This window comes from Caloenas nicobarica, chromosome 2 (genome assembly GCF_036013445.1).
Source record: "Caloenas nicobarica isolate bCalNic1 chromosome 2, bCalNic1.hap1, whole genome shotgun sequence".
Classification (NCBI taxonomy): domain Eukaryota; kingdom Metazoa; phylum Chordata; class Aves; order Columbiformes; family Columbidae; genus Caloenas; species Caloenas nicobarica.
The window spans coordinates 41245919-41267230 of NC_088246.1; the positions used below are offsets into that span (position 1 = coordinate 41245919).

General features: G+C 44.8%; 1 protein-coding gene across 1 annotated transcript; it reads left to right on the forward strand.

Annotated features, from left to right (window-relative positions):
- The first annotated feature begins 105 nt into the window (after positions 1–105).
- RPL15 (ribosomal protein L15) lies at positions 106–4980 on the forward strand. Its single transcript, XM_065628268.1, has 4 exons — positions 106–170; positions 1132–1316; positions 2341–2477; positions 4625–4980. Exons 2-4 carry the CDS (start codon positions 1145–1147, stop codon positions 4928–4930), a joined length of 615 nt encoding a protein of 204 aa, XP_065484340.1. The 5' UTR covers positions 106–170; positions 1132–1144; the 3' UTR covers positions 4931–4980.
- Positions 4981–21312: the final 16332 nt, after the last annotated feature.

Consider the following 21312-nt stretch of genomic DNA (forward strand, 5'->3'; position numbering starts at 1 on the left):
ATTGGCGGGCGCGGGGGCCGGGCCGGGGAGGGGCGGGGAGAGGAGAGTGGCTCCGTCCCCCTAAGGACTGCATTACCCATGAGGCGCTGCTGCCGTCGCCGGAAGAGCGGTGCTGCCGCAAGGGGTTGTGGGAAGTGGGCCTCTTCCTTTCCGGTGCTGGGCGCCATCAGGTGAGGGGTTGTCAGCGTTTGGCCTTTCCCGTAATCCAGTGCCATCCCGGGCCCGGGGCGGCCATCTGCCTGCCCCGCTGCCACCCCGCCCCGCCGCCACGCTGGCGGGGCGGGACGGGGCTGCTCCTGCGGCGCGGGGGATCTGCGGGGAGCGGGGGCCGGGCGGGCCCTGCGGGAGGCCATTGGAGAGCCCGTGGGCTGCGGCCCGTCAGGGCAGCCTGGCTGCCTGGGGTGTGCGGCGGAGAGGGGATGGGGACACTCAGCCGGAGCCCGGGTTGCAGGCCGCACACCGCAGCGTAGCGGGTGCAGGTTGGTTATAGGCCGCACGTTTTGTTTTGGCGCTGGGTTTGTAGTTCGCTTGTGGTGTTCAGTGCCATAACACAATCGTAAAGAAGGGGGAGCTTGGGGTGGCAAGAGCTGTGCCGTGGCTGGGCAGAGAGGGATGTGGAAAATCGCACACCAACAGGTTTTCTTCTGTGCAAATAAAATGCTGTTTTTCTGATGGTGATTTGGGTGGTGGCTTGATGGAGTTCACCTATATCTGCTAATTGCTGCAAGCGTGTGGGAGCTCAGAGGTAATTAAACCACACGGAAACTAAAGACAACACGACTCACAGTCATTTCTTTTATAGATTAATATTTACAACTTGATTAAGATGGTAGCTGTCAATTTTGGTAGTATCTGACATACACATCTGAAAAATTCACAGCTGAGGAATTCAACGCTTAGGAACATATAAAAAGGAAGAAAATTGCTGAGAATGGTAACTGCCATGTGTCTTGTTGGCGGCCACCATGCGTGAGCCGTGTTACCAGATGTGCCAGCGGTGTAAAGAAGCTTGAGAGCATCCCCTGTGTCAGTGGTGTTACATGTGTGGTTTGATGCGATGTCTCTGTTGGAAGGTGTTCAAATCTGGAATCCAGTTGGGTGCACTGTTTTTTCATTGACGTCTCGATTCAGCAGGTAGACAGACATGGGTGCCTACAAGTACATCCAGGAGCTATGGCGGAAAAAGCAGTCAGATGTGATGCGATTCCTCCTCCGTGTCCGCTGTTGGCAGTATCGCCAGCTCTCCGCCTTGCACCGGGCTCCCCGGCCAACCCGACCGGACAAAGCTCGCAGGCTGGGATACAAGGCCAAGCAAGGTAACGAGAGGTAGAGGTGAAGTCCACGTGCGTTGTGATGGAGCGACCGAGTTTTACGTCAGCTTCCTTCCTTTATTAACTGATAGTAGAATAACAAAATCTGAAATTTAAATATTCCCCAAGAAGCTGAAGTGTCCTGCATGAAATGAACTTAATATTATAAATGTGTTAAATCAGTAGCAGCGCACATAGCCCAAAACCTTATTTCGTATAACTTTGAGTTTGTGCCTTTTGTGGCCATTTTGGCAGATGGAGACGAGGTGCGCTTTGGCTTTAATTCTTTTGCTGCGTTACTGCTGCAGAGTTGACTAGTTCTTTTAGTATCCTAGGTTTGGGAGGCGTCTTTGCTCTAGCCAGGTTTTGTCCTGCGTTACTTTGACTGTACCACAGCTGCATGTGCTTGAATAAGCAAGATAACGTAGTTTGTACTGTCATTAGAAAACAGTTATTGCTCAGTGAAAGAAACTTGGCAAAAGTGGCCATCCATCTGTAACTTGAGCAAATCACTGAAACTGTTCACTATGAAAATGTAAAGCTTAAGAGTCTATGCATCTGTTGCTTTTGTGAATTTTGTCTAGTTGCCTCATTTTTCAGTGATCAGATTTCAGCAGGGTTTGTGGATGGCTTGTGCTTCAGTGCTTTATGAAAGCTACTATCAGAATGTGAGATCTTAGGTGTGGGTTCAGGGGTTTTTTTTGTGTTACAAGGTAGCTGTAGCTGTTCTTAGTGTATTTGGAACCGCATAGTGGAAATGCGCCATAACATCTGTTTTGGAACTGAAAAATAGTCACAACAGGCCATCGTTTCCCTTACTCAGTTGTAATGTAAATAACAAAACCACTTTGTGCTAGCCACCTCCAGTTTTAGGTTTTGGTGAAGAATGGTGTAGTGACCTAATTTTGCAGCATTTCATATGAAGTTTTTGGGGTTGGAAATGCAGTATGGGCATCAAAGCTGTCTTGCTGTGATCTGCATTTGCTACACTACAGAATTCTTCTAGTTCCTAAGTCACTGTTTCTTTTAGGTTACGTTATCTACCGTGTCCGTGTTCGCCGTGGTGGTCGTAAACGCCCAGTCCCGAAAGGTGCAACCTATGGTAAACCTGTGCATCATGGTGTTAACCAGCTGAAGTTTGCCCGGAGCCTTCAGTCTGTTGCAGAGGTGACTGTTTTGGTTATTGCTCAGAAACTTGGCGGTAGGAAGGTCTTTGTAAAAGCTGAAAATACTCAGGCAAACAAAACCCCAAACGACTCTTTTGCTAATGTGTTGGGTAAAAGACCATGGACATGGATGGCAGGAAAGCACCAGAGTGTCTTGAAAAGCTTCATTGAGACAAACGAAAAAACTATTCAGGCTTTACAAATGTGGTCTGGGGGAAGTACTACTTAGGTTGTTTATTGAAGTTCATAACATATACTTGTAAAGTATGCCACAATATTTGTAACAAAAAATAGACATACAACTAGTATAAATCCCAGTAAAATAAAGGGTTAGGCATGAGAAATAAAAATTCAGATACACTAAAGTGTCTGACTTCACTCATCACTAAATCGCACCTCTGTGTTCCCTGCTGTGTTGTATGTGTAACCAGCTTTAGGTAATGGTCCTTTCACAAAGTACAGATGAGTTCCCGTCTTAAAGTTTGTTGTACCTGTTTTTGTAGCAGGAGTGCTGCACAGTGTGCTTAGCTGTATCACAGGGTCAGAAAGCAGCATGCCAGAGACCTTCTGGTTCTTTATAAAAAGCCTTGGTACCTCACTAGCACAAGATAGGTGGTTAACTTGTTTTTAGGTGAGATGATGTTACCTGCTGAAATACTCAAAAACTTTCATTCGATGACATCTTCAGGTTTCGTAATGTCACAGTAGCAGTGTTGAAGAGATGTAGTTCTCACCTTTAGAAAAAACTCTTTTCAGTGGATTAGAATTAGTACTAGTCTGCACTCTCAAAAAAGAGACATTGTGAGAGAGCTTAAACTGCTCATTGCCTTCCCATCTTGAAGCACAAGACTGTTCTGTTCCCAGGACTTTAAAAATTTTTGTAAGTGACTTAAGCAAGTTGAATATGGTGGGTTTTTGTAAAAGGCGAAAAACAAACAAAAAAACAACAAAAAACCCACCCCACACCACTCCTAAATGGGGCATGCTAATTTAAGGGAAACACAGATGATGACTTTAAATTAAAATGGAGTTTTGTACTTTCAGTGCTCATGGCGTGCTCTTCATGTATGCTCTTACTAGATAACTGATGGTGAATCACGTGCTCACTCATGGTGTCAGGTCATGGAAGAGTTTATTCGCCCTCAGTTTTAGTTCAGAATTTTCTGGCACGCTTCTTCCTGGAAGGCTTAACATTTTTCAGATATAAATATTACAGAAATATAAAACCTCCATTGTAGCTACCACAGCCACGTAGAAGCTGGTTGAGGGCAGTGGATGTTTTAATGCTTAATATATGTGTTGCTCTCACATGCTAGAATAAAACATGGACTTGAAAGAATTTTATTACCTATGCAGAAAACAGTCAAGTGCTGTGTAGTGGAAGACTGTAGTAATAAATTGGCATAGAAGATGGGTGGGCTCCATTGGTGCATACTTGCCCACAGTGATGATGAAGTCCTAGGATTAAACACACTTTTAGTGTTTTAAATAAGGAGGATTCTTGACAGAAGAGGCAGATGGAGTTGCATAATTGATATTTTCTGCTTTGTTTTGTTTTCTAAACTAAGACTGCTTTTTTCCAACCGCAACTGAGGATAGGAATAGCAAGCACTAATATACCAGCAGTGGAACAAAGACTTGTTACATCAGCTCTTCTTTTTCTCCTATCAGTATAGGCTTATTCTCTACAGAAATATCTTTCTCCCCTGTAGCTTTGGATGTGCAAACTGATCAGTATTTCATAACTTCCCACAAAAGATTGTTCCGTGGCCCCAAGTGCAGTTTGTGCTCATCTACACATTAAAAGTTGGTTTTAACTCTGTATATTTAGTTTTGGGTGCTTCTGTGTACAAAGTAGTTCTTTCTTTTGTTAACCAAGCACCTTCCTCCTTACATTCTTTAAAACCTGTTTCCTGTAGGAATTCAAGCAGCCTTTTTTTTTTTTTTTTAATACAGCATTCCTTTCAGCTATTACTTTTTCTTGCATCTTGGCAACTGGAAGGGGAACAGAGAGAGAGGGTCTCTCAGGGCAAATTGAAATTTCTAGCACCTAGAAAATTTTAGGTTTGCGTTATTTGTATCTTTCTGCATGAAGAGTGCCCTGCATCCGTGATTTTACAGGCTTTTGCCTTTATTTTTTTCCTCTAGGAACGTGCTGGCCGTCACTGTGGGGCTCTGAGAGTCTTGAACTCGTATTGGGTGGGTGAAGATTCCACTTACAAGTTTTTCGAAGTGATCCTGATCGATCCCTTCCATAAGACCATCAGGCGCAACCCTGACACCCAATGGATCACCAAGCCCGTCCACAAGCACAGGGAGATGCGTGGGCTGACATCGGCCGGGCGGAAGAGTCGTGGTCTTGGCAAGGGCCACAAATTCCACCACACCATTGGTGGCTCACGTCGTGCTGCCTGGAGAAGGCGCAATACCCTGCAGCTGCACCGTTACCGCTAATTTTTGTAAACGTAATGATCTAATAAAGCTGATGTGGGTTGTTGAATTTATCAAGTGCTTCTGCTGCTTCTTAGTATATGTGGAGAAGTGTAGAATTCTCCGTGAGTTCAGTTGTTTCCATATTTTGAAAGGTTTTTGAAAATGTAATTTGATATTCGTGAAGATTGTAGGCCCTGAGCATACAGTTCTGTGATGGGTTTCTCTTTTTATAAGACTGAAAAGACGTGCAGTGTGAATTGAAAGCCTAGCAGCCAGTCCATGTTCTTTTTTCTGTTGGTCTGAGTAGACTTCTTCACTATCTGTAGGTCGGTGTCTCTGTGTCCTGTGCTCAGACTGAAGGCCAGCTTTGATCTTGTGCAATGACATGTAAACTGAAAGTGCTAGTTTATTTTTTATAGGTGATTAAATGCTAATGGCAATTTTATTTTTCAAGTTCGTTTTTTTGTATGTTTTTATGTCTTCAGTGTGAAACCAGCTCTTCAGCCTGTGTTGTCTGCAAACATTGGCTAAATCAACTACGCGCAGAACACAAAGATAAGGTTTGCTGTGATCACTAAAGTGCACAGTATTTTAAATATGGACACTTCACAAAGAACTACGCAATGGTTTAGGTTGAATAATACAATGCTGACTAGAGCAGGAATTACTTCATCTGTGCAAGATTCTGGGCAGTTCATTTTACAGTGGAGACAGTGTTTCTCAGATCTGTCTTGATACCAGAACAGAGAACAATTCTCTGGTGTTAGAGCTGCATCTGATTAACTCTGTATGGTTAGGTGGTAGGAATAATTACATTTGGGTGACAGTTATAATCATAGATGGATGTATTTTGGGCAACATTTTATGAAATTACAGTGTGACCTTTCAGCATGAAATCAACTTGCACATAAGCACTGAGAGGAGAATAACTGATTTCTGGTAAATTAGCTGCTGGATGGCATCCCATCCCTCAGCCGTGTCAACTGCACCACTCAGCTCGGTGTCATCCACAAAGCTGCTGAGGGTGCCCTTGATTCCACTGTCTGTCATCAGTAGAGATGCTAAGCAGTACTGGTCCCAATATGGACCCCTGAGGGACACCACTTGTGACCAGTCTCCATCTGGACATGGAGCCTCAGACCACTACCCTCTGGGAAGTGTGGGAGGAGAGATTGTCGCTGGAGACCGAGGCAAAAACATTGAGTACCTCAGCCTTCTCAGGGATTGTTTATTATCAGTTTGCTAGTCATAGAGGGAGATGTGGCTGATCTTCCTTTTTGGAGATTCAAGGGCTTATGGTAGTGCCTGTATACCCAATGTGTCTGTTTCTTTTTTTTTTTTTTTTAAGGTAACAACTTTGAGTCTCATGATACGGCACTAGGGCTTGATAAGCTGTTAAGAACCCTTCTCATGGATGGGGGAAGGTGACAGCAAGTGACTGGCATGAGGTTTCCCCCTGTGGTCTTGTAGCTTTTTGATCTTAAAATAGGGAGGAGTTGGAATACTAACCTCTCCAAAGTTTATCGGAAGCTATTGATGAAAGTATGGTATTCATCAGAAGAGCTAAGGAATTGGAAACAGATGGTACTGTCTTCAGCGGGAGCTCATCCCAAGTCTTCAGGAAATTGGATCACCTTAGCATCTCCTCAGCACTGGAAGTGTCTGGTGCTTTGTTAAACAGTGGTTTGGGTTGGAAGGAGGAGAAATTGCGGTGCAGTATTTGTGTGAGGAGGAAAGACGAGTTCTCATTTTCCTTATTGAAATCTGTATTTTAAAAAGGCAAAACATTGAGAAAAAACTTTTTGGTTGGGGTTATCTTGGGAAACCAGGTGTCCTGGTTTTGTTAAAAACAAGACCAGTTTCTCTTTTAGTGAATTTTTCTTTCAGCTAAGCTCTTCTTAGTAACTGCACTTTTCTGAAGTTGGATACATGTTTTGGTAGACATAGCAAGGGAATGCAGGGTCGCTGATAAGAATGCACGTCACATGTTCACAAGGAGGAGCAAACTGAACAGGTGACTAAAACTGACCAAATAAGTATTCCATCCCATCCGCGTCATACGTCATATAAAGGTGGTAGATCACGAGGGTCTCGTTTTCTTCAACTATGGCTGGCATCTGGCGAGGACCCTGTCTGCTGTCCCTGCGACCTGAGGCCTAGTGACAGACCCTGCATCCTTGAATCCAGTTCTGGTTTGCTGCAGAGTTCCAATCCAGGACTTCTGGGTGCCTGACCTGCAGCTGCTGGAGCAGTGCTGAGCTGTGCCGGGAATTTCAAGATTGGTTTTGTATATTTTGTATTATTTTCTCTATTTTATTAGTAGCATTAGTAAAACATTTTTAACTTTTTCCAACTTGCAAGTCCTCTGTCTCTCTTTGCCTTTCTTTGCCCTCCTATTGCCTTTCCTTAGTGGGGAGGGTTAACAAAGCATCTGCCACGGTTTGTTGTTGCCCTGCAATCAAAGGGTGACACCAGGCTTAGAGAGAAGTTATGTGATCTCCGCCTTTCCTACTCGATGATTTTTTTAACCTGTTGTGCAAGTTCAACAGAGATTGCAAGTCTGTGTTCCCGACAAGTTTGGTGAAAATCAGTCATCTTAGACAGTAGTCCTAGTGAGAGGCTGTTACTTGAGTTCAACCCTCCTTATGCACCCAGAGTCTGCCTAAAAAACACAGGTATTGAGCTGCAGCTGAAGGGGGCTGGGGGGAAGGAAGAGGAAGCATCAGGAGTTTCAGTGGTGAGATTTATTAAGACATGGAGGAAGCCAGTAATCGGTTTTTAAGCCATCTGCACAGCTCTGCTTGTGGGACTACTTATTTCTCAGTCTGAACAGATGTAATTAAAAGAGCTGTCTGGTTTGCAGGCAAGACAAAATGAGCACCACAATTAAAGTACAGAGAAATGCGGCTGTACTGTACCGGCCTATTTCAGCTTGATATCAGGTGCAGTTGAAAATAGTTGGCTGTAAGCTTGTATGAGGTTGGATTTCACTTTTGTGTAGCCTTTGGTAGAAGGTGAGGGCCTGGCAAGTAACTCAGGCCCTGTTAGAAACTAATTCTGTCCTCTTGAAGGGTGGAACGTGTAAAACCAGATTGTGTGATTTATCATGTTCTTTAAATAAGCAAGTAGTAAACTCCCTTCCATGTAGCTAATAGAAGGCCTTGTTACTTGGCAGCACTAGCTAAGTTGAAAAGTCCAGACTTGCTAATCAACAGTGAGTGTTGTTTCCTTACATTGTCTCCAAAGCGTTGGGAGTCTCTGCAAGGCAGCTGTGTTCTGCCGGGTGGAGGACGCCTGCGGAGGGCACAGATGCTGATGGAAGGGACGGTTGGCTCTTTCCTTGCAGTAGAAGGTCATTGAATGTCACTGGGTGATTTTGTGGGGGTCTTAGAATGAAGTAATTAGCAATGGAGGAAAGCAATAGCTGCTCTTGCTCACTTATCTCTGTCCTTGTAATGCAGCAGTTGTTCACCAGCCTTGACCTAGTGAGAAAAGTGACTGCCTGTGAACAGTCCCATCCAGCTAATGAATTAAAAAGCTAGACTCTAAACATAGAGTAGCCTGATTGCTACTCTTGTATCTGTTCACTCTGCAAGATTGAAAAAAACCATCTTTTTTGCCTTTCTATGTTTCTTTTGAAGCAGACACAGGTCTAGTTCTGAGAGCATCAAGCCAAAATACCCAAAGTGATGGAAACACTGCTTCAGCCACAAAAATGCAATTTGGATTTGAATTTGGACACTCTTTTCTGGGACTTTGCGCAAGCACCAACTTTTTGATCCAATCCTTTTGAAGGCATTGCTTGAAATGTAAAACTGTATGAAAGGATGGAGAGCATGTGGGTTGTTCTTCTCTTCATGTGTCAAGATTCTGAATCAGACTCAATTTAATAATTATATGCAGAGTGTTTAGGTTGCAAAGTCTAACTCCTCAAAGTTAGGAAGTGCCTGAGCTACACTGCTTACTCAACTTTTAATTCGGTGGCTATCCTGCTCTTACCTAATGTGCCAGAAGAGGCTTCTGGCAAAACCAAGACTGGAACCCAGTTCTTCTGGGCACCTTGTCACTACCTGAAATTTAAGAGAGCATGCTTTTCTTCGGTATCAAATGATGTTCGATGATAACCTATAATTAATGGCTCTTATGTAATGGAGATGACATTTAATCTCATTAACTACTGTCAGCTCTCCATCATTCAGGGAAATGGAGAGCTGGGGTATCCTGGAGATCAGGGAGCTCAGTGGGAGCAGATGAGTGATTAAATTAAGCCTGTCTCTGTTAAGATCAATGCTGGCTGAGAACACTGTCAAATGCAATGTACTCCCCTCACGAGCCTGCTGGGCTCTCCCTGCATTGCCTTCCTGACACCAGGCTTTAGAAAAGCCCTCGGTAGTTCATACGCTGGACCGGACGTGGCTCCTCAGGGGTTATGCAGCCTGGATCTTGTTGCAAAATGGTGATAGAGGCCTCTGGACCCAAGCTGACTGTCCACATGCAAGCTGATAAGTTCCCTTGGAAACACAAGAATCGAGAGGCACATTGGAGGAAAAAAAGAAAAGTAGAAGAAAAAATAATCCTAGAATCATAGAATGGTTTGGATTGGAAGGGGCCTTGAAGATCATCTAGTCCAAACCCCCTGCCATAGGCAGGGACACCTTCCCCCAGACCAGGTTGCTCCAAGCCCCATCCAACCCGGCCTTGAACACATCCAGGGATGGGGCATCCACAGCTTCTCTGGGCAGCCTGTTCCAGTGCCTCACCGCCCTCATGGTGAAGAATTTCTTCCTTATATGTAATCTAAATCTACCCTCTTTCAGTTTAAAAGCCATTACGCCTTGTCCTGTCACTATAGGCCCTTAAGTCAGCTGGCTTCCAGCTGGGCTCATCGGTGCCCTGGTGCTGCCCAGTGAGACGAACGCGTTGCAGAGGAGCCAGGATCCAGCAAGGCTCATCAGCCACATTTGCGTGGTGCAGTCCCTGGGGTATAAACCCGGCTGGACCCAAGTCTCAGCACAGAAATAGCTCAAGGTCCCTGTGTCTCTGGGGCTAATTTGCAACCCTGACAGACCAGCCAGCGGCTGCACTTCACGGAAGCCAGCACAGAAGGATGGTCCCCGGCTGGTGCTGAGGACCATAGGCTGTGAAAGGCATGACATCTCCATGTCCAACGCTCGAGCCCTCCATTCTCCAGGCCTTGTCGCCAGGCTGTGTGCCAATAGCCAGAAGAGCAGACAGAAACCGAGACCCTGTGATACTCTGCGTTGTGTTCAGACATGTAACAAAAATGAGTCGACATCCCCAGAGAGATCATACGCCAAGCAGAGGAAGTAGCTCATTAGTCCGGTGTTCCCTCATTCATTTATTCATATGTTTTTCTTCCAGCGTTGTTTTTCTGTGACTAACAAGCAATTATTTGAACTCAACTATTTGAGAATCACGGCCCTTCAACTCATCTGCTGTCATGATGCACCTGCCTCTCTCACGGGTTTCGTGATTAGTCAGATGAGTTCAGATAGCGAGTTACGCAACCTTTATAGATAATGTGTTTTGAGGTTTGTGTTTTCAGTTCGTTCAGAGCTATATATAAAAATGATATCTTATAAGTCGCTATGTTATTTGCAACTATTTAGATAGAGTTTTGTCAATGCAGAGTTTTAAAAAGTTATAGTAAAGCTTTTAAGTAAAATAGAAAATTTTGTATTTTCACTTTGTTTATGAGTTATTGCTACAGGTGTTGACGGAGAACATCTGGTTACGATCTATTTTACAGAAAAAGACCCAAAGTAAGTTTCAGCTATATAATAAAAATCATGGACAGATATAAACCAGTTAATATTTATAAATTTACAAAAAGAGGTGGAAATAAAAGGAACTTTCTTGTTATTGTTGTTGTTTTTAATAAATTTATGTATACATTATTTATACAAAAATACATTATTCAATTGCTTCTGTTGAATCTGGATAATCTAGTTCCCAATCTTAATGTAGGTACTTTTATTTCTGATGGATACCTGGTTGTCCATTCTTAATAGGCAGAGGTTAAAAACCCATATGACCTGACAGTGGGGCACTAAGTTTTTCGTGTTAGGGCCAGTGATTTGTACTGGGAAGAAAATATCTGCCCTTTATGTGTGATACACATTTTAGATTATACTTGCTGCTTGGGTTTTGGACCCTGTTTTACCCAAACAGCAATTTTAAAGCAACAGTTACACCATATTAATGGGAAACACAAAATAAATTAATTACTAAAATATGATGGGTTACACTGGAAACCTAATTCTTAGATCTATGATTTATGTTGCTGAGAAGAAAAAGAAGATAAAAGAAAACAACCCACTGGAACAACTGAATCACTGTTCTGACTCCTGGGGCTAAATGAAAAACTCTGCTATAATTATTATTTTCATTGGCTGGTTTAATAAAAATACAAGAGTCATAAAACTATGGAAAGAACATGGCATACATGAGTTCTATTTTCTCCAGTGATAGTCCCATCCATTTAGGACTGCAAACCTTAAAATACCACTCTAATACATGATCTTGCCATTCTGGCAACACTCTGAAGTTTTAATTTACTTTAAGAAAAATAATTTTAAAATAAGGAGGTAAGAACCTCAATAATTATTTTAACCAAATTCATAATGTTGGATATGGGTATGGAAATGAACTGCAGAACTGGAATTTTGTCCAGATCATAATGAATGCTGAAACTGATGGTTTTGCAGATTTTGCGAATTGTCCTAAAATCACAGTAATTCCATTACAGTTCGAATATTGAATTGTATGGTCCTTTCATAGGAACTCTGTAATAGCAGTAAAGGTTGAAGTAATTTCGTTGTACGCAGAGGTGTGAGATGGAGAACTAGGGAAGCAATTACCTTCCATCTTTCCCCACTTTGGCCCCTGAAGTGGCAACCCTAGACCAGCTCTTTCAGCACCCATGAGCCAACCCAACCTGACCTATCTCATTTCTTCTGGGTTTATTACAGCCCTGTGCAACAGGGCACTGCTGATTCTGTTCTTTTAGTTGTTGTTGAATATTGGTGAGATTGCCAAAGTTGCAGTCATAGAATCATAGAATCATTTTTGTTGGAAGAGACCCTCAAGATCATAGTCCAACCATTAACCTAACTCGGTCACTAAACTGTGTCCCTAAGAACCTAATCTATGCAACTTTTAAACACCTCCAGGGATGGTGACTCAACTGCTTCCTTGGCAGCCTGTTCCAGTGCTTGATAACCCTTTCTGTGAAGAAATTTTTCCTTGTATGCAATCTAAACCTCTCCAGCTGCAACTTGGGGCCATCTCCTCTCATCCAATCACTTGCTACTTGGCAGAAGAGACCAACACCCTCCATGCTCCAACCTCTTTTCAGGTAGTTGTAGATGGCAATAAGGTCTCCCCTCAGCCTCCTTTTCTCCAGGCTAAAGAGCCCCAGTTCCCTCAGCCGCTCCTCATCAGACTTGTGCTCCAGAACCTTCGCTGTTGGTGTTTGTAAGAAATGAGCTTCTCAGCTTTGTGTGCCAACAGTGTTGTCAGAAGAACTGACTCCAGCTGTCCGTCGGGCACGGTGGGGAGAAGAGGTGGGAGAGCAGTAAGTCCAAGCTGGCCAGCTCTGAGGTGGGAGACTTTCTAATTCAAAGACAGACCCAGTGTAATGTGTCACGCTGAGATCCGTGACCCAGGACCGGATTAAGACTTGGCATTGCCTCAAAGGAGAAAAAGAAAAGTGTGAGCTAATCAAACCCCTGGCTCTGGTAACAGGAGCCGGGATATGGCGTTTGGCAGCACTTGGCCTCCTGCCGCCTGAATGGCCGTGCAGGTCCAGCCTAGAGGTCTAATGGGCACAGTGTCAGCTTTTGATGGGGGCTGGCAATGGGTATTTGGAGAAAGGTTGGTGGGCATGGAGCAAGCCCAGCCCCGCCTGTAGCACCTCAGGTTCTCCGAAGAGCAGGGTGATGATTTCCTCGCACCGTGGTTGCCCTCGGACTGTCCTGCTCAGGGGCTGCAGCGGGACCTGCGTGCCACCAGCCACCCAGGGCAGCTGCAAGCTGGGACATCCAGAGCTCGCTGGGAACTCCCACGGGGCTTCTGGCTCAGCAGGAGAGCAGGCTGGATCCGTATGCTGGATGGCATCTGAAGACAGATAAAGAGAAAATTGCCTTGAATCATAGGTGCCTCCCATAATTTGACATGGGAAGTGGAAATATAACCTGTTTTGGTGGTCTGCTCCTGGAAGCTCACTGAACCAGAGACTTTCCAGGTGACTCAGAGCAAGATGGTTGTTCGCCAAGAACTGCTGTATCAAGGATTTGGCAGGACGATGTAACAAGCGGTTGTCCTTCACCACTGGTAATATGCCTTCTCTGCAAGATTTATGCTTACAATTGACTAGTTCTGAGGAACTGCAATAAAACCAAATGGCAAGTACCTGGAGGCATTTTCAGGATGCAGCTGAGCTCCTGCCCGGAACAGATCTGTTATTTGTTTCTGGATGTTATGCTACTAGTTATTCAGAAATAGAAGATAAAATTTCACTGCTAGTCTCATGATGCCACCCATTCCTTTGCAGTGGTCCCGTTTAATATGTGTTTAGCATGGCGTAACTTGCTCTATTTAGTAAAAGCACTAAAACTGGTTGAGGAGAATGTCCCTGTTTCTTGGCAGCTAAAATGGCTAAGGTTCAGAGAGTGAACTCTTTGCTTGCTGGGAGCCGTAGCAGAGCTGGCTTCTTTTGTGTGCTTGAAGTTTGCTATGTCTCTTTCACTTCCCCTCCTAGAAAAGTTTGTACTGGATTGAGCATTGATGAAAATTGTCAATGTTTATAGCTGGAGGTCGATAAGATCCTTTCTATCCTTGAAAAAAGTGTTTGCATTCTCCTGGTTGAGAAAAAAACAAAACAAAACCAAAAAACCCAGGAATGCTCCTTTTTGTTAATGTCTGATGTTCAATATCATCTTTTGGAGAAGATAATTGATTGTGGCAGGGAATTCCAAGAGTATTTTCAGTCCTTGGAGCTGTGTTTGAGACCCTAGCTGGGAATTGCCTATATTTGCTGATGTTCATGTAACAATAGATGAAGTGACCATGATGATTTTATTAAAACTCTAAGTGCCTCACCAGGAGGTTTTGTTGGTTCGCCCATGATCACTAGAAGGAATGAGAGAATTTGCTCCATTCACTCTTATTCGTAATAGTTTGGAGCAGAAAACTCTGACTTACTGCAGAGAGCTAGTTTTGCCACACACAAAGCTGGCAGCTGCATTTGAGGAAATGCAAGTCTGTCTTTATTCACGATGCTGGTAATATCCAGCTCTGTTTCCATCACATCGAATACACGTGGCCCCTTAACAGGAATATCCTTGTGTCAGGAGTAATCTGGGCAAGTCGCTGAGGTATTACACAGACAGGCCCAAGATTCAGGACAGCCAGAGGTCAGTATTTCTACTGCTTGTCCAAGTGCCAAAATTACAAGCGTAAATTAATTTGGATCCACAGCAATGTTTGCATCCAGAGATATCCCACAAACATATTTCTAAGACCCTATGAACATAATTTGGATCTTACACTGATGTTACAGGATTATAATCCTTCTGCTTTCAATAGAGTTATTCCACATTTACCTGGAATCCAAGTTATTTTAAGAAGCATGGTGTATTTGCAAAATAGTTTAAATACCTCAGGTTTGTTTCTAGTAGACTTTCCCTCTTGCTACCAATGCCTTGCATAGGATTTTATGAGAGAAATTACATTTGTTTTAACAGTTACGTTTTTATAGCTGGAAGCAATTTTCTTTAGTGTAACATTTCAGAAACCCTTTATGGCTAGCAATATTTCATTGAATGCCTGAAGATTGAGACCTACTGCATGACTTTATCATGTATAAAGCTTATTATCTGACATAATTTGGTGCATAGCAGGCTTATTTATTTAAAAGGTCACACAATCATATTTCACCACTGGTAATGGCATTTTTATCCATTTAATAGGTTTATCCTAAAGCATATTTATTCCTAATGCATTTTATTCTGAAGCCAGTTAATAACTTTAACTCTTCAGGTTCCTAGCAGAATAGAGAAGCCAGCATTTCGGAACTAGAATTGGACCAGTTGGGCCTAATCAAGGTAGACACAAGTTCTGATACCATGTTCCACGTGTCATCTCCTGATACAACTCAGCACCTTGAAGCATTAGGCCTTAAATCATCGTTTGACCTCCAAATTAGCCAGTGTGAGACAATGACTGGAGAAAAACCACTGTGCTATATACAGCTGCTGAAACTCTGTAGCTGTCCTGGCCCTTAAACTGCCAGCTATCCTTTGGGTAGTTGCAGGTAATAACTCTTGGGGCCAAAATACATTTCGGTTTATCCCCCAGAGAAATTTTACTGATACGAATATAGCTGCCTTATTTTGTCTGGCCATAAAAAAGCAGTCTTCTTTCCTGGGGCCAATGCACTGGGACCAACAGCACCTGCAATCAAAGGCCGCTCAACCTTGAGCTATTTAGGGCTCAGATACGGGTGGCACTTGCCTCTCTTTGTGACTGAGTTCAGCTTTCTTTGGGATTTTCCTTGTAAAATATGCCAGTAAACACAATAAGCTCGTGCTGCTCCAGGGGAAAGAAGCGAGGGTGGTAAGCAAAAGCTTGCGGGAGCTGTGGGTGGCATTCCTGACTTTGTGTCCCCTCTATAGGACCTGCAGAGTTTTCCCAAGTTGAGGAGAAGTGTTTGTGCTACACTACATCCCCCCAAGGACCAACACAGTTTACAAAGAGAAAAAGTGAACTGGATTTATGGTTTGGTGGCCTAGAGGGTTGAGAAGGAGACTGGTGGAGCTGAGCTACGTGACTCCTGAAGCAACGGTTTTGATCCAGCGACAGCACTGCCTCCGCACTGGGGATGTCCTGGCCAGCACCCTGCCAGTGTCACACAATGCCAGCACAGTGGCTGCCAGCCTGCAGCTCAGGCCACTTCCTAGTGAGCATCGGTGCTTTGAAAGAAGATGCTCTGCAGGACACTGTGATATAAGAGAGTTTGAGACAAGCAGAAGGAAATCCAGTCTTAGAAGGACACATTACACCAGAGGGAGAAATGCTTTTGTCCCTGGAGAGGATTGGGTGGTGGGGCAGAAGGGACTGGCAGCTGTCAGGGTGAAAGGCAGCAGTTGTCTGCTGACTGTGCCTTCAATACAATACCGCTGGTGTCTTCTTCGAGACAGTACAATGTGTCCTTAGAAATCACCTGTAGTTAAGTCACGCAAGTCTCGGTGTTTCAGTGAAAGTAAAGGGTAGCTCTTTGTGCATATTTTACACAATCCATTCTGCTTCTCTCCCAAAAATCATGATTGGCCCAATCGAGTAATAAATATTCTCATCTCTGTTTCATTAGCTGATGATTTTATTTCTGGATAAATAGATGGTGTACCAGCAGATTAAGTAACTTACAGCACAAAAAGGAAAAGGCGGGAAGTGATGTTACTGCCATATAATATAGGCTTAATTAACGCGAAATTAATGCTTTGTCTTTCTGGACTAAAGGTCCAAGTCCACACCTTCCATTAAAATCTGCAGGCGCAGCTGAGGCTGGTTGTAATATGTCACTATCACATGAGGTAATTTCCCATCATTTTGACCAGCCTAGAAGGCCACTTGTATTACCAATTTATGTGAATAAAAAGCACACCTGCAATAACACTAGGTAAAAGAGAAAAGCAGAAGTGTTACGTGCTTCAGGCCATAAACCGACTGCTAAAGAGCTGAATCAGGAAGAAAGTTACCCTGTGGGCAAGTTAGTATATAACTGTCTATTATGAGCTTTGATGTCTTCCTCCAAGGCTCTGAGACTTGGCACTGAGAGACACGATGAGAGTGCAGGGGAACAGTTTGTGAGCCAGTTCCTCTGTTTTGGTTATACTTAGCTCTGTGACTACACTGCTCCTGGTACCTAAGCTAGTTGCATTCGTGTCATGTAGGCATGCCCTTAATGGGTAGGCTTTAAATCGTTCTATATTTAGCTTTTGCTTCTTCCTAAAGCATTCTGCACACATTTCAGGCTATGAAGGGATGCGACGACAAGCTAAAGACCTCTGGGACCTCCTTATCAGGATTTCTCTTCAACAGAGAAAAAAATAAAAGAGTGCAACAATCTGAAGAGTTAGATACATATGCGAAATAGAAATGGAAAATAAGTAGGGCAAGGGGTCAGAAAACACTATGTAGGGCTTGACCCAAGCTGACTCTAATCGATAGAAAAATTTCCATTGGCTTCCAGAGGCTGAGATTACTTAGATGAGTTATTGCTATTTAAATCATTTAATGTAGGAAAGAAGTCACAGTTATAGCTGTCATTATAATGACTTTTAGAGGGCAATATTTAAGCTAGTAACTGAAGGCAGCTAGTAAATCTTTGCTTTAAAGAAGTTGGAAATGGAAGGATAGATTTGGTATGTTACCTCACCTAAGAGAAGTGTACTTGTTTGAACTACAGAATGTTTCAAAAAGATGGACCCAATTTCAAAGCTGTAGTGATTTCAAACTGGGTCCATCTTTTTGAAACGACCTGTAGTTCCACCTGCAGTGGTGGAGCACAAATTATTCAGGACAGACAGATTACTGAGAGTTTCAGAAGGATCATGTCAAACAGACTGACTAGATAGAAACACAGTGGCAAAGTACTTTATATAGGGGAAAATAGCTTTCCTTATATGTGAACCATCATAAGCTGTAAATGACCAGGGAAGAGAACTTGGGCTCACTGTGGATCTGTGCGAATGTCAGCGTTGTTCTGAGCATCAGTCAAAAAGACAAATAAGAGGTTAGGAATTTTTTCCTGAGGAACAAAGAAACAGAAAACATCAGGAGGTGCTGGGGCACGAAAATATGCTGCTCCTTGGCACTCTTCATGTAAACAAGTTTTTTCTCTTTGCAAAGTATATGTTTGGGGATCAAATTAATATTATTGAAAATGTGCCAGGTACTGAAGAAATCCAACTCGTCCAAAAGCAGACGAATGCCTGCTGATGGGAACTCCTACGTTCTTGGCTGGTGTGTGTATGTTTACCAGGATCAGGAGGGCCTCTCCACAGGGATAGAAAGGTGCAGGCATTCCTTCTTGACCTGAGCAACCACCAGCATTTCAGGCCTGAGGAAAAGGAGTCATCAGCCTCCACATACCTCTGGTGAGCTGGCCAAAGTGCATCCTGTCCCACGATCCAGCTATCAACGGCACTTGACAGTTAAGTCAGCGTTAGTTGGTGCGACACTGTTGTGCAGTCTCTCATCCAGAGGTGAGAGAGTCTGTAGCACAGGTGGGACTCACTCTGCAATCTCTGGATAATGCAGTTAAATAAGCAGTTTTAGTTGTTCCACATGTGTGGGGTGGGAGGAAAGCGGGAGAAATGTTTGTGTTCCTTCCCAGGGGTAGGAAGCGGGGTTGTAGAAGCTTTCTGTTTCACTTTCTGTGCTTTTGCCCCCTCTTCTGCCCCTTCACGTGTCAATGCCTCACTTCAGCCTCTTCCCAGAACCACAAGTGTTCTGCAGAGAGCAGCACCCTCAGCAAACAGAGGCTGAAGGATTCAGAGGATGGACCAAACACATGGATTCCCAATTGCTCTTCAGGTGGTTGTCCTAGTGCCCACCACGCCTTCAGGTTGGAGAAGTGCCACACCACTGTGAATGCCAGCAGTACATGGCATCTCCATAATGCCAGAATTTGTTTTGCTCTTCACTGAGGGGTGAACCACATGGAGGGAATGATGTCTCCTCATGGGAATCAGGGAATACCTACAGGGTGTCACATCTTGAAGGCAATGTTACTTGCAGCTCAGCAAGGAACAGCAGAGCTTTAGCAGCCACGCAAGGGTCAAAGACGAGCCTCTCAAGAAGCCCAGGCACCATGATTTGGTCAGCACCCAGAGACACAGGTTATCATGCCAGGTGCTTTTTGCTGGGGGTTTGGAAGAGGTAGGCTGAAAGAGGCTCCAAAAAAAATCCTGCTCCCATATTGCAACCCCTTGGCAGAGTGTTGTTTTCCCCCAGGTTACAGGGCAGAATAAAAATCTTGATGCTAAGACAGTTTTCTCCTCCAAACACAGAAGCACACCTCATGGACTATGGTGGCATTCCAGTCATATCTTTGTGCTGACCAGCAGACCTATAGCATAAGAGTGGACAAGGCCATTTCTGAGAACTCCATTAGGAACTCCAGGATGGGAGTTACACTGGTTGCATCATCTCATGGCTACCTACAGCCAGCTTTACCTGCTGGACCTTCTCAGGAAACACCCCTTTTGGCTTCCTCTGATGTTGTGAACAAGGCTCCTGAGTGGAAGGCTGGGTGGTGGGCACATTACTTGCTTTTGCCATATACCATCCCTAAGACAAGTGCTTGGCTCTTGTGTATGTGAAGAGCCATCTCAGGGAAGGAATCAGAGAAAATGAAGTATGGGAGCATAGGGAGCAGCCCAAGGTCATTACGGAAGGAGCTGATCTGAGATACGAGAAGCAAAATAAAGGCATTCCTGAAGATGGGTGGGGGGTGGCTCCAGGGCTGCAAAGGGCAGTGCCAGAGGCAAGAGCAGGCTGAAACTGCTATAATGATCACCGAAAGTCTCAAAAGCAGATGGTAGAAGATACAAGAGGCTGGAATCCCTCTGGGAGGGACAAAGTCCTATCCCGGCAGTAAATAAGAGAGACCGAGATTGGGAATAGTGTGACGTCCTCTCCCTAAGGCATCCTACGAAGCTGTGTACGTTGCCTTTCCCATTTGTCCCGCCAGGCAGGAGCAGCAGCATTTGTCCTTGCCCACAAAGGAAGTGGGGGAGCAGTCCTTCCCTTTGTTGGCTACTCTCAGGAATGGAGTCCATGGACCCGAAAAACCTGGAGCCTCCCGTGCACCACAGACTGCCTGCAGGTCAGGTGGACCTTTGGTCAGAGTGCCAGTGCCTGCGTACTCATCTCTGAGTGCTTCCATCACTACCTGCAAATTGAAGCCTCCTGCCTCATCCAACAGCAAGAGCTTGAGTGCTGTAAGTATTTTGCAGTCTCAGTGAACATCTACTAGGGTTGGTAACCCACTGATTAGTAAACATTAAACAAACATCTGCTTTGCTAAAATCCAAAAATAACAAAAATATCCCAGAGACACAGAATGCATGGGCAGAGAGTACTTGCTCTGCTGTTGTTTCTGATGTTCAACTTGGTTTCCTAAGAGAATTTGGCTTATACATTATCTTGTCCTTTGAGTTTGTTGGCCAATTTCAGCTGCTGAGAGGTTTGACATGGCAGGATGGGCTAATCTCAAACACAACAAATTTGTGTTTGGCCCATGAAGACCAGCAGCCAGGTGGAGGAGTGAGGCAAAGACCCAGCCCGGTGCCCTCAGCATGGGAAGGGCGGTTGGGACGTGGTGCCCCATACCCGGCCATGCCCAGGACAGGCAGCACGGCATGGGGGCCAGCTGAGCAGGCAGGGGCTGCCAGAGGGCAACGTGGCAGGGCTTAGGAAACATAGTTTGGAGCCACTATGCGGAGGAGAACTTTGAATATGAGGAGAACAAGAAGCTTTTGCTGAAGGAAATCAGGGCTGGGGGGCAGAGGGCCTGTAGACAGCGGTGGGTGCTGTGTGTGCACCCAGAGGAAAGCCGGATGCCTCTCGGCTGCTTGGCCACAGGCAGAAAAACAGGAAAATTCACTCATTTACCTTATTTGAGAAGTGAGAAAGCTTGCCCAAACTGACCTGTTTACCTCATTCGAGAAGAAAAGAAACTCACCCAAATTAGGAGGCGGTAAACTACATTTAGCTGCGTTTAACCTCCGCTTGTTAACCTCATTTAACCCCGCTGCCTCCCTCTCTGTCTGGAGGTCAAAATACACCATGAAGTGATGCATCTCCCTCTGCTTCCCGGGGGCCGAGGAAGGACAAAGCTTGACTTTGGGTTCTGCGTTCACTACATGAAGACCCTTTACCCACCCTCTTTATTGTTGTGGTGGATTTTCTTTGTGGGTTCACTTCTGGGAGCTGGAGATGGGGGAGGGTACGACCCCCCGCTCCCGGGGTGGGTCCATCCCTGCTTCACCACCCGGGTGCAGGAGGTCATTTGGGGACGCATCCCTCACCCACGGTGGAGGGGAGCAAGGTGTGTGTGTGGGGGGGGTGCGGCGCAGGCTGTGCCCGGAGTATTTAACTGCATTTATTTAGGCTGCAGTGGTGTGTGCACGCTAGCGAAGGGTTCTCTCCCGGCTTTTCCTTTTCCCTCGCAATGAAAAAACAGGCGGCTGGCAGGGGAAGCAACACTCGTGTTGGGAACTGTCAGACGCTGCGGTCGGGAGAGGAGAGAGCTCATTAGCTGCCGCAATCAGAGCAGTGGCATTTCCTGCCGGTGCTCGGCGGCGGAGCAGCCC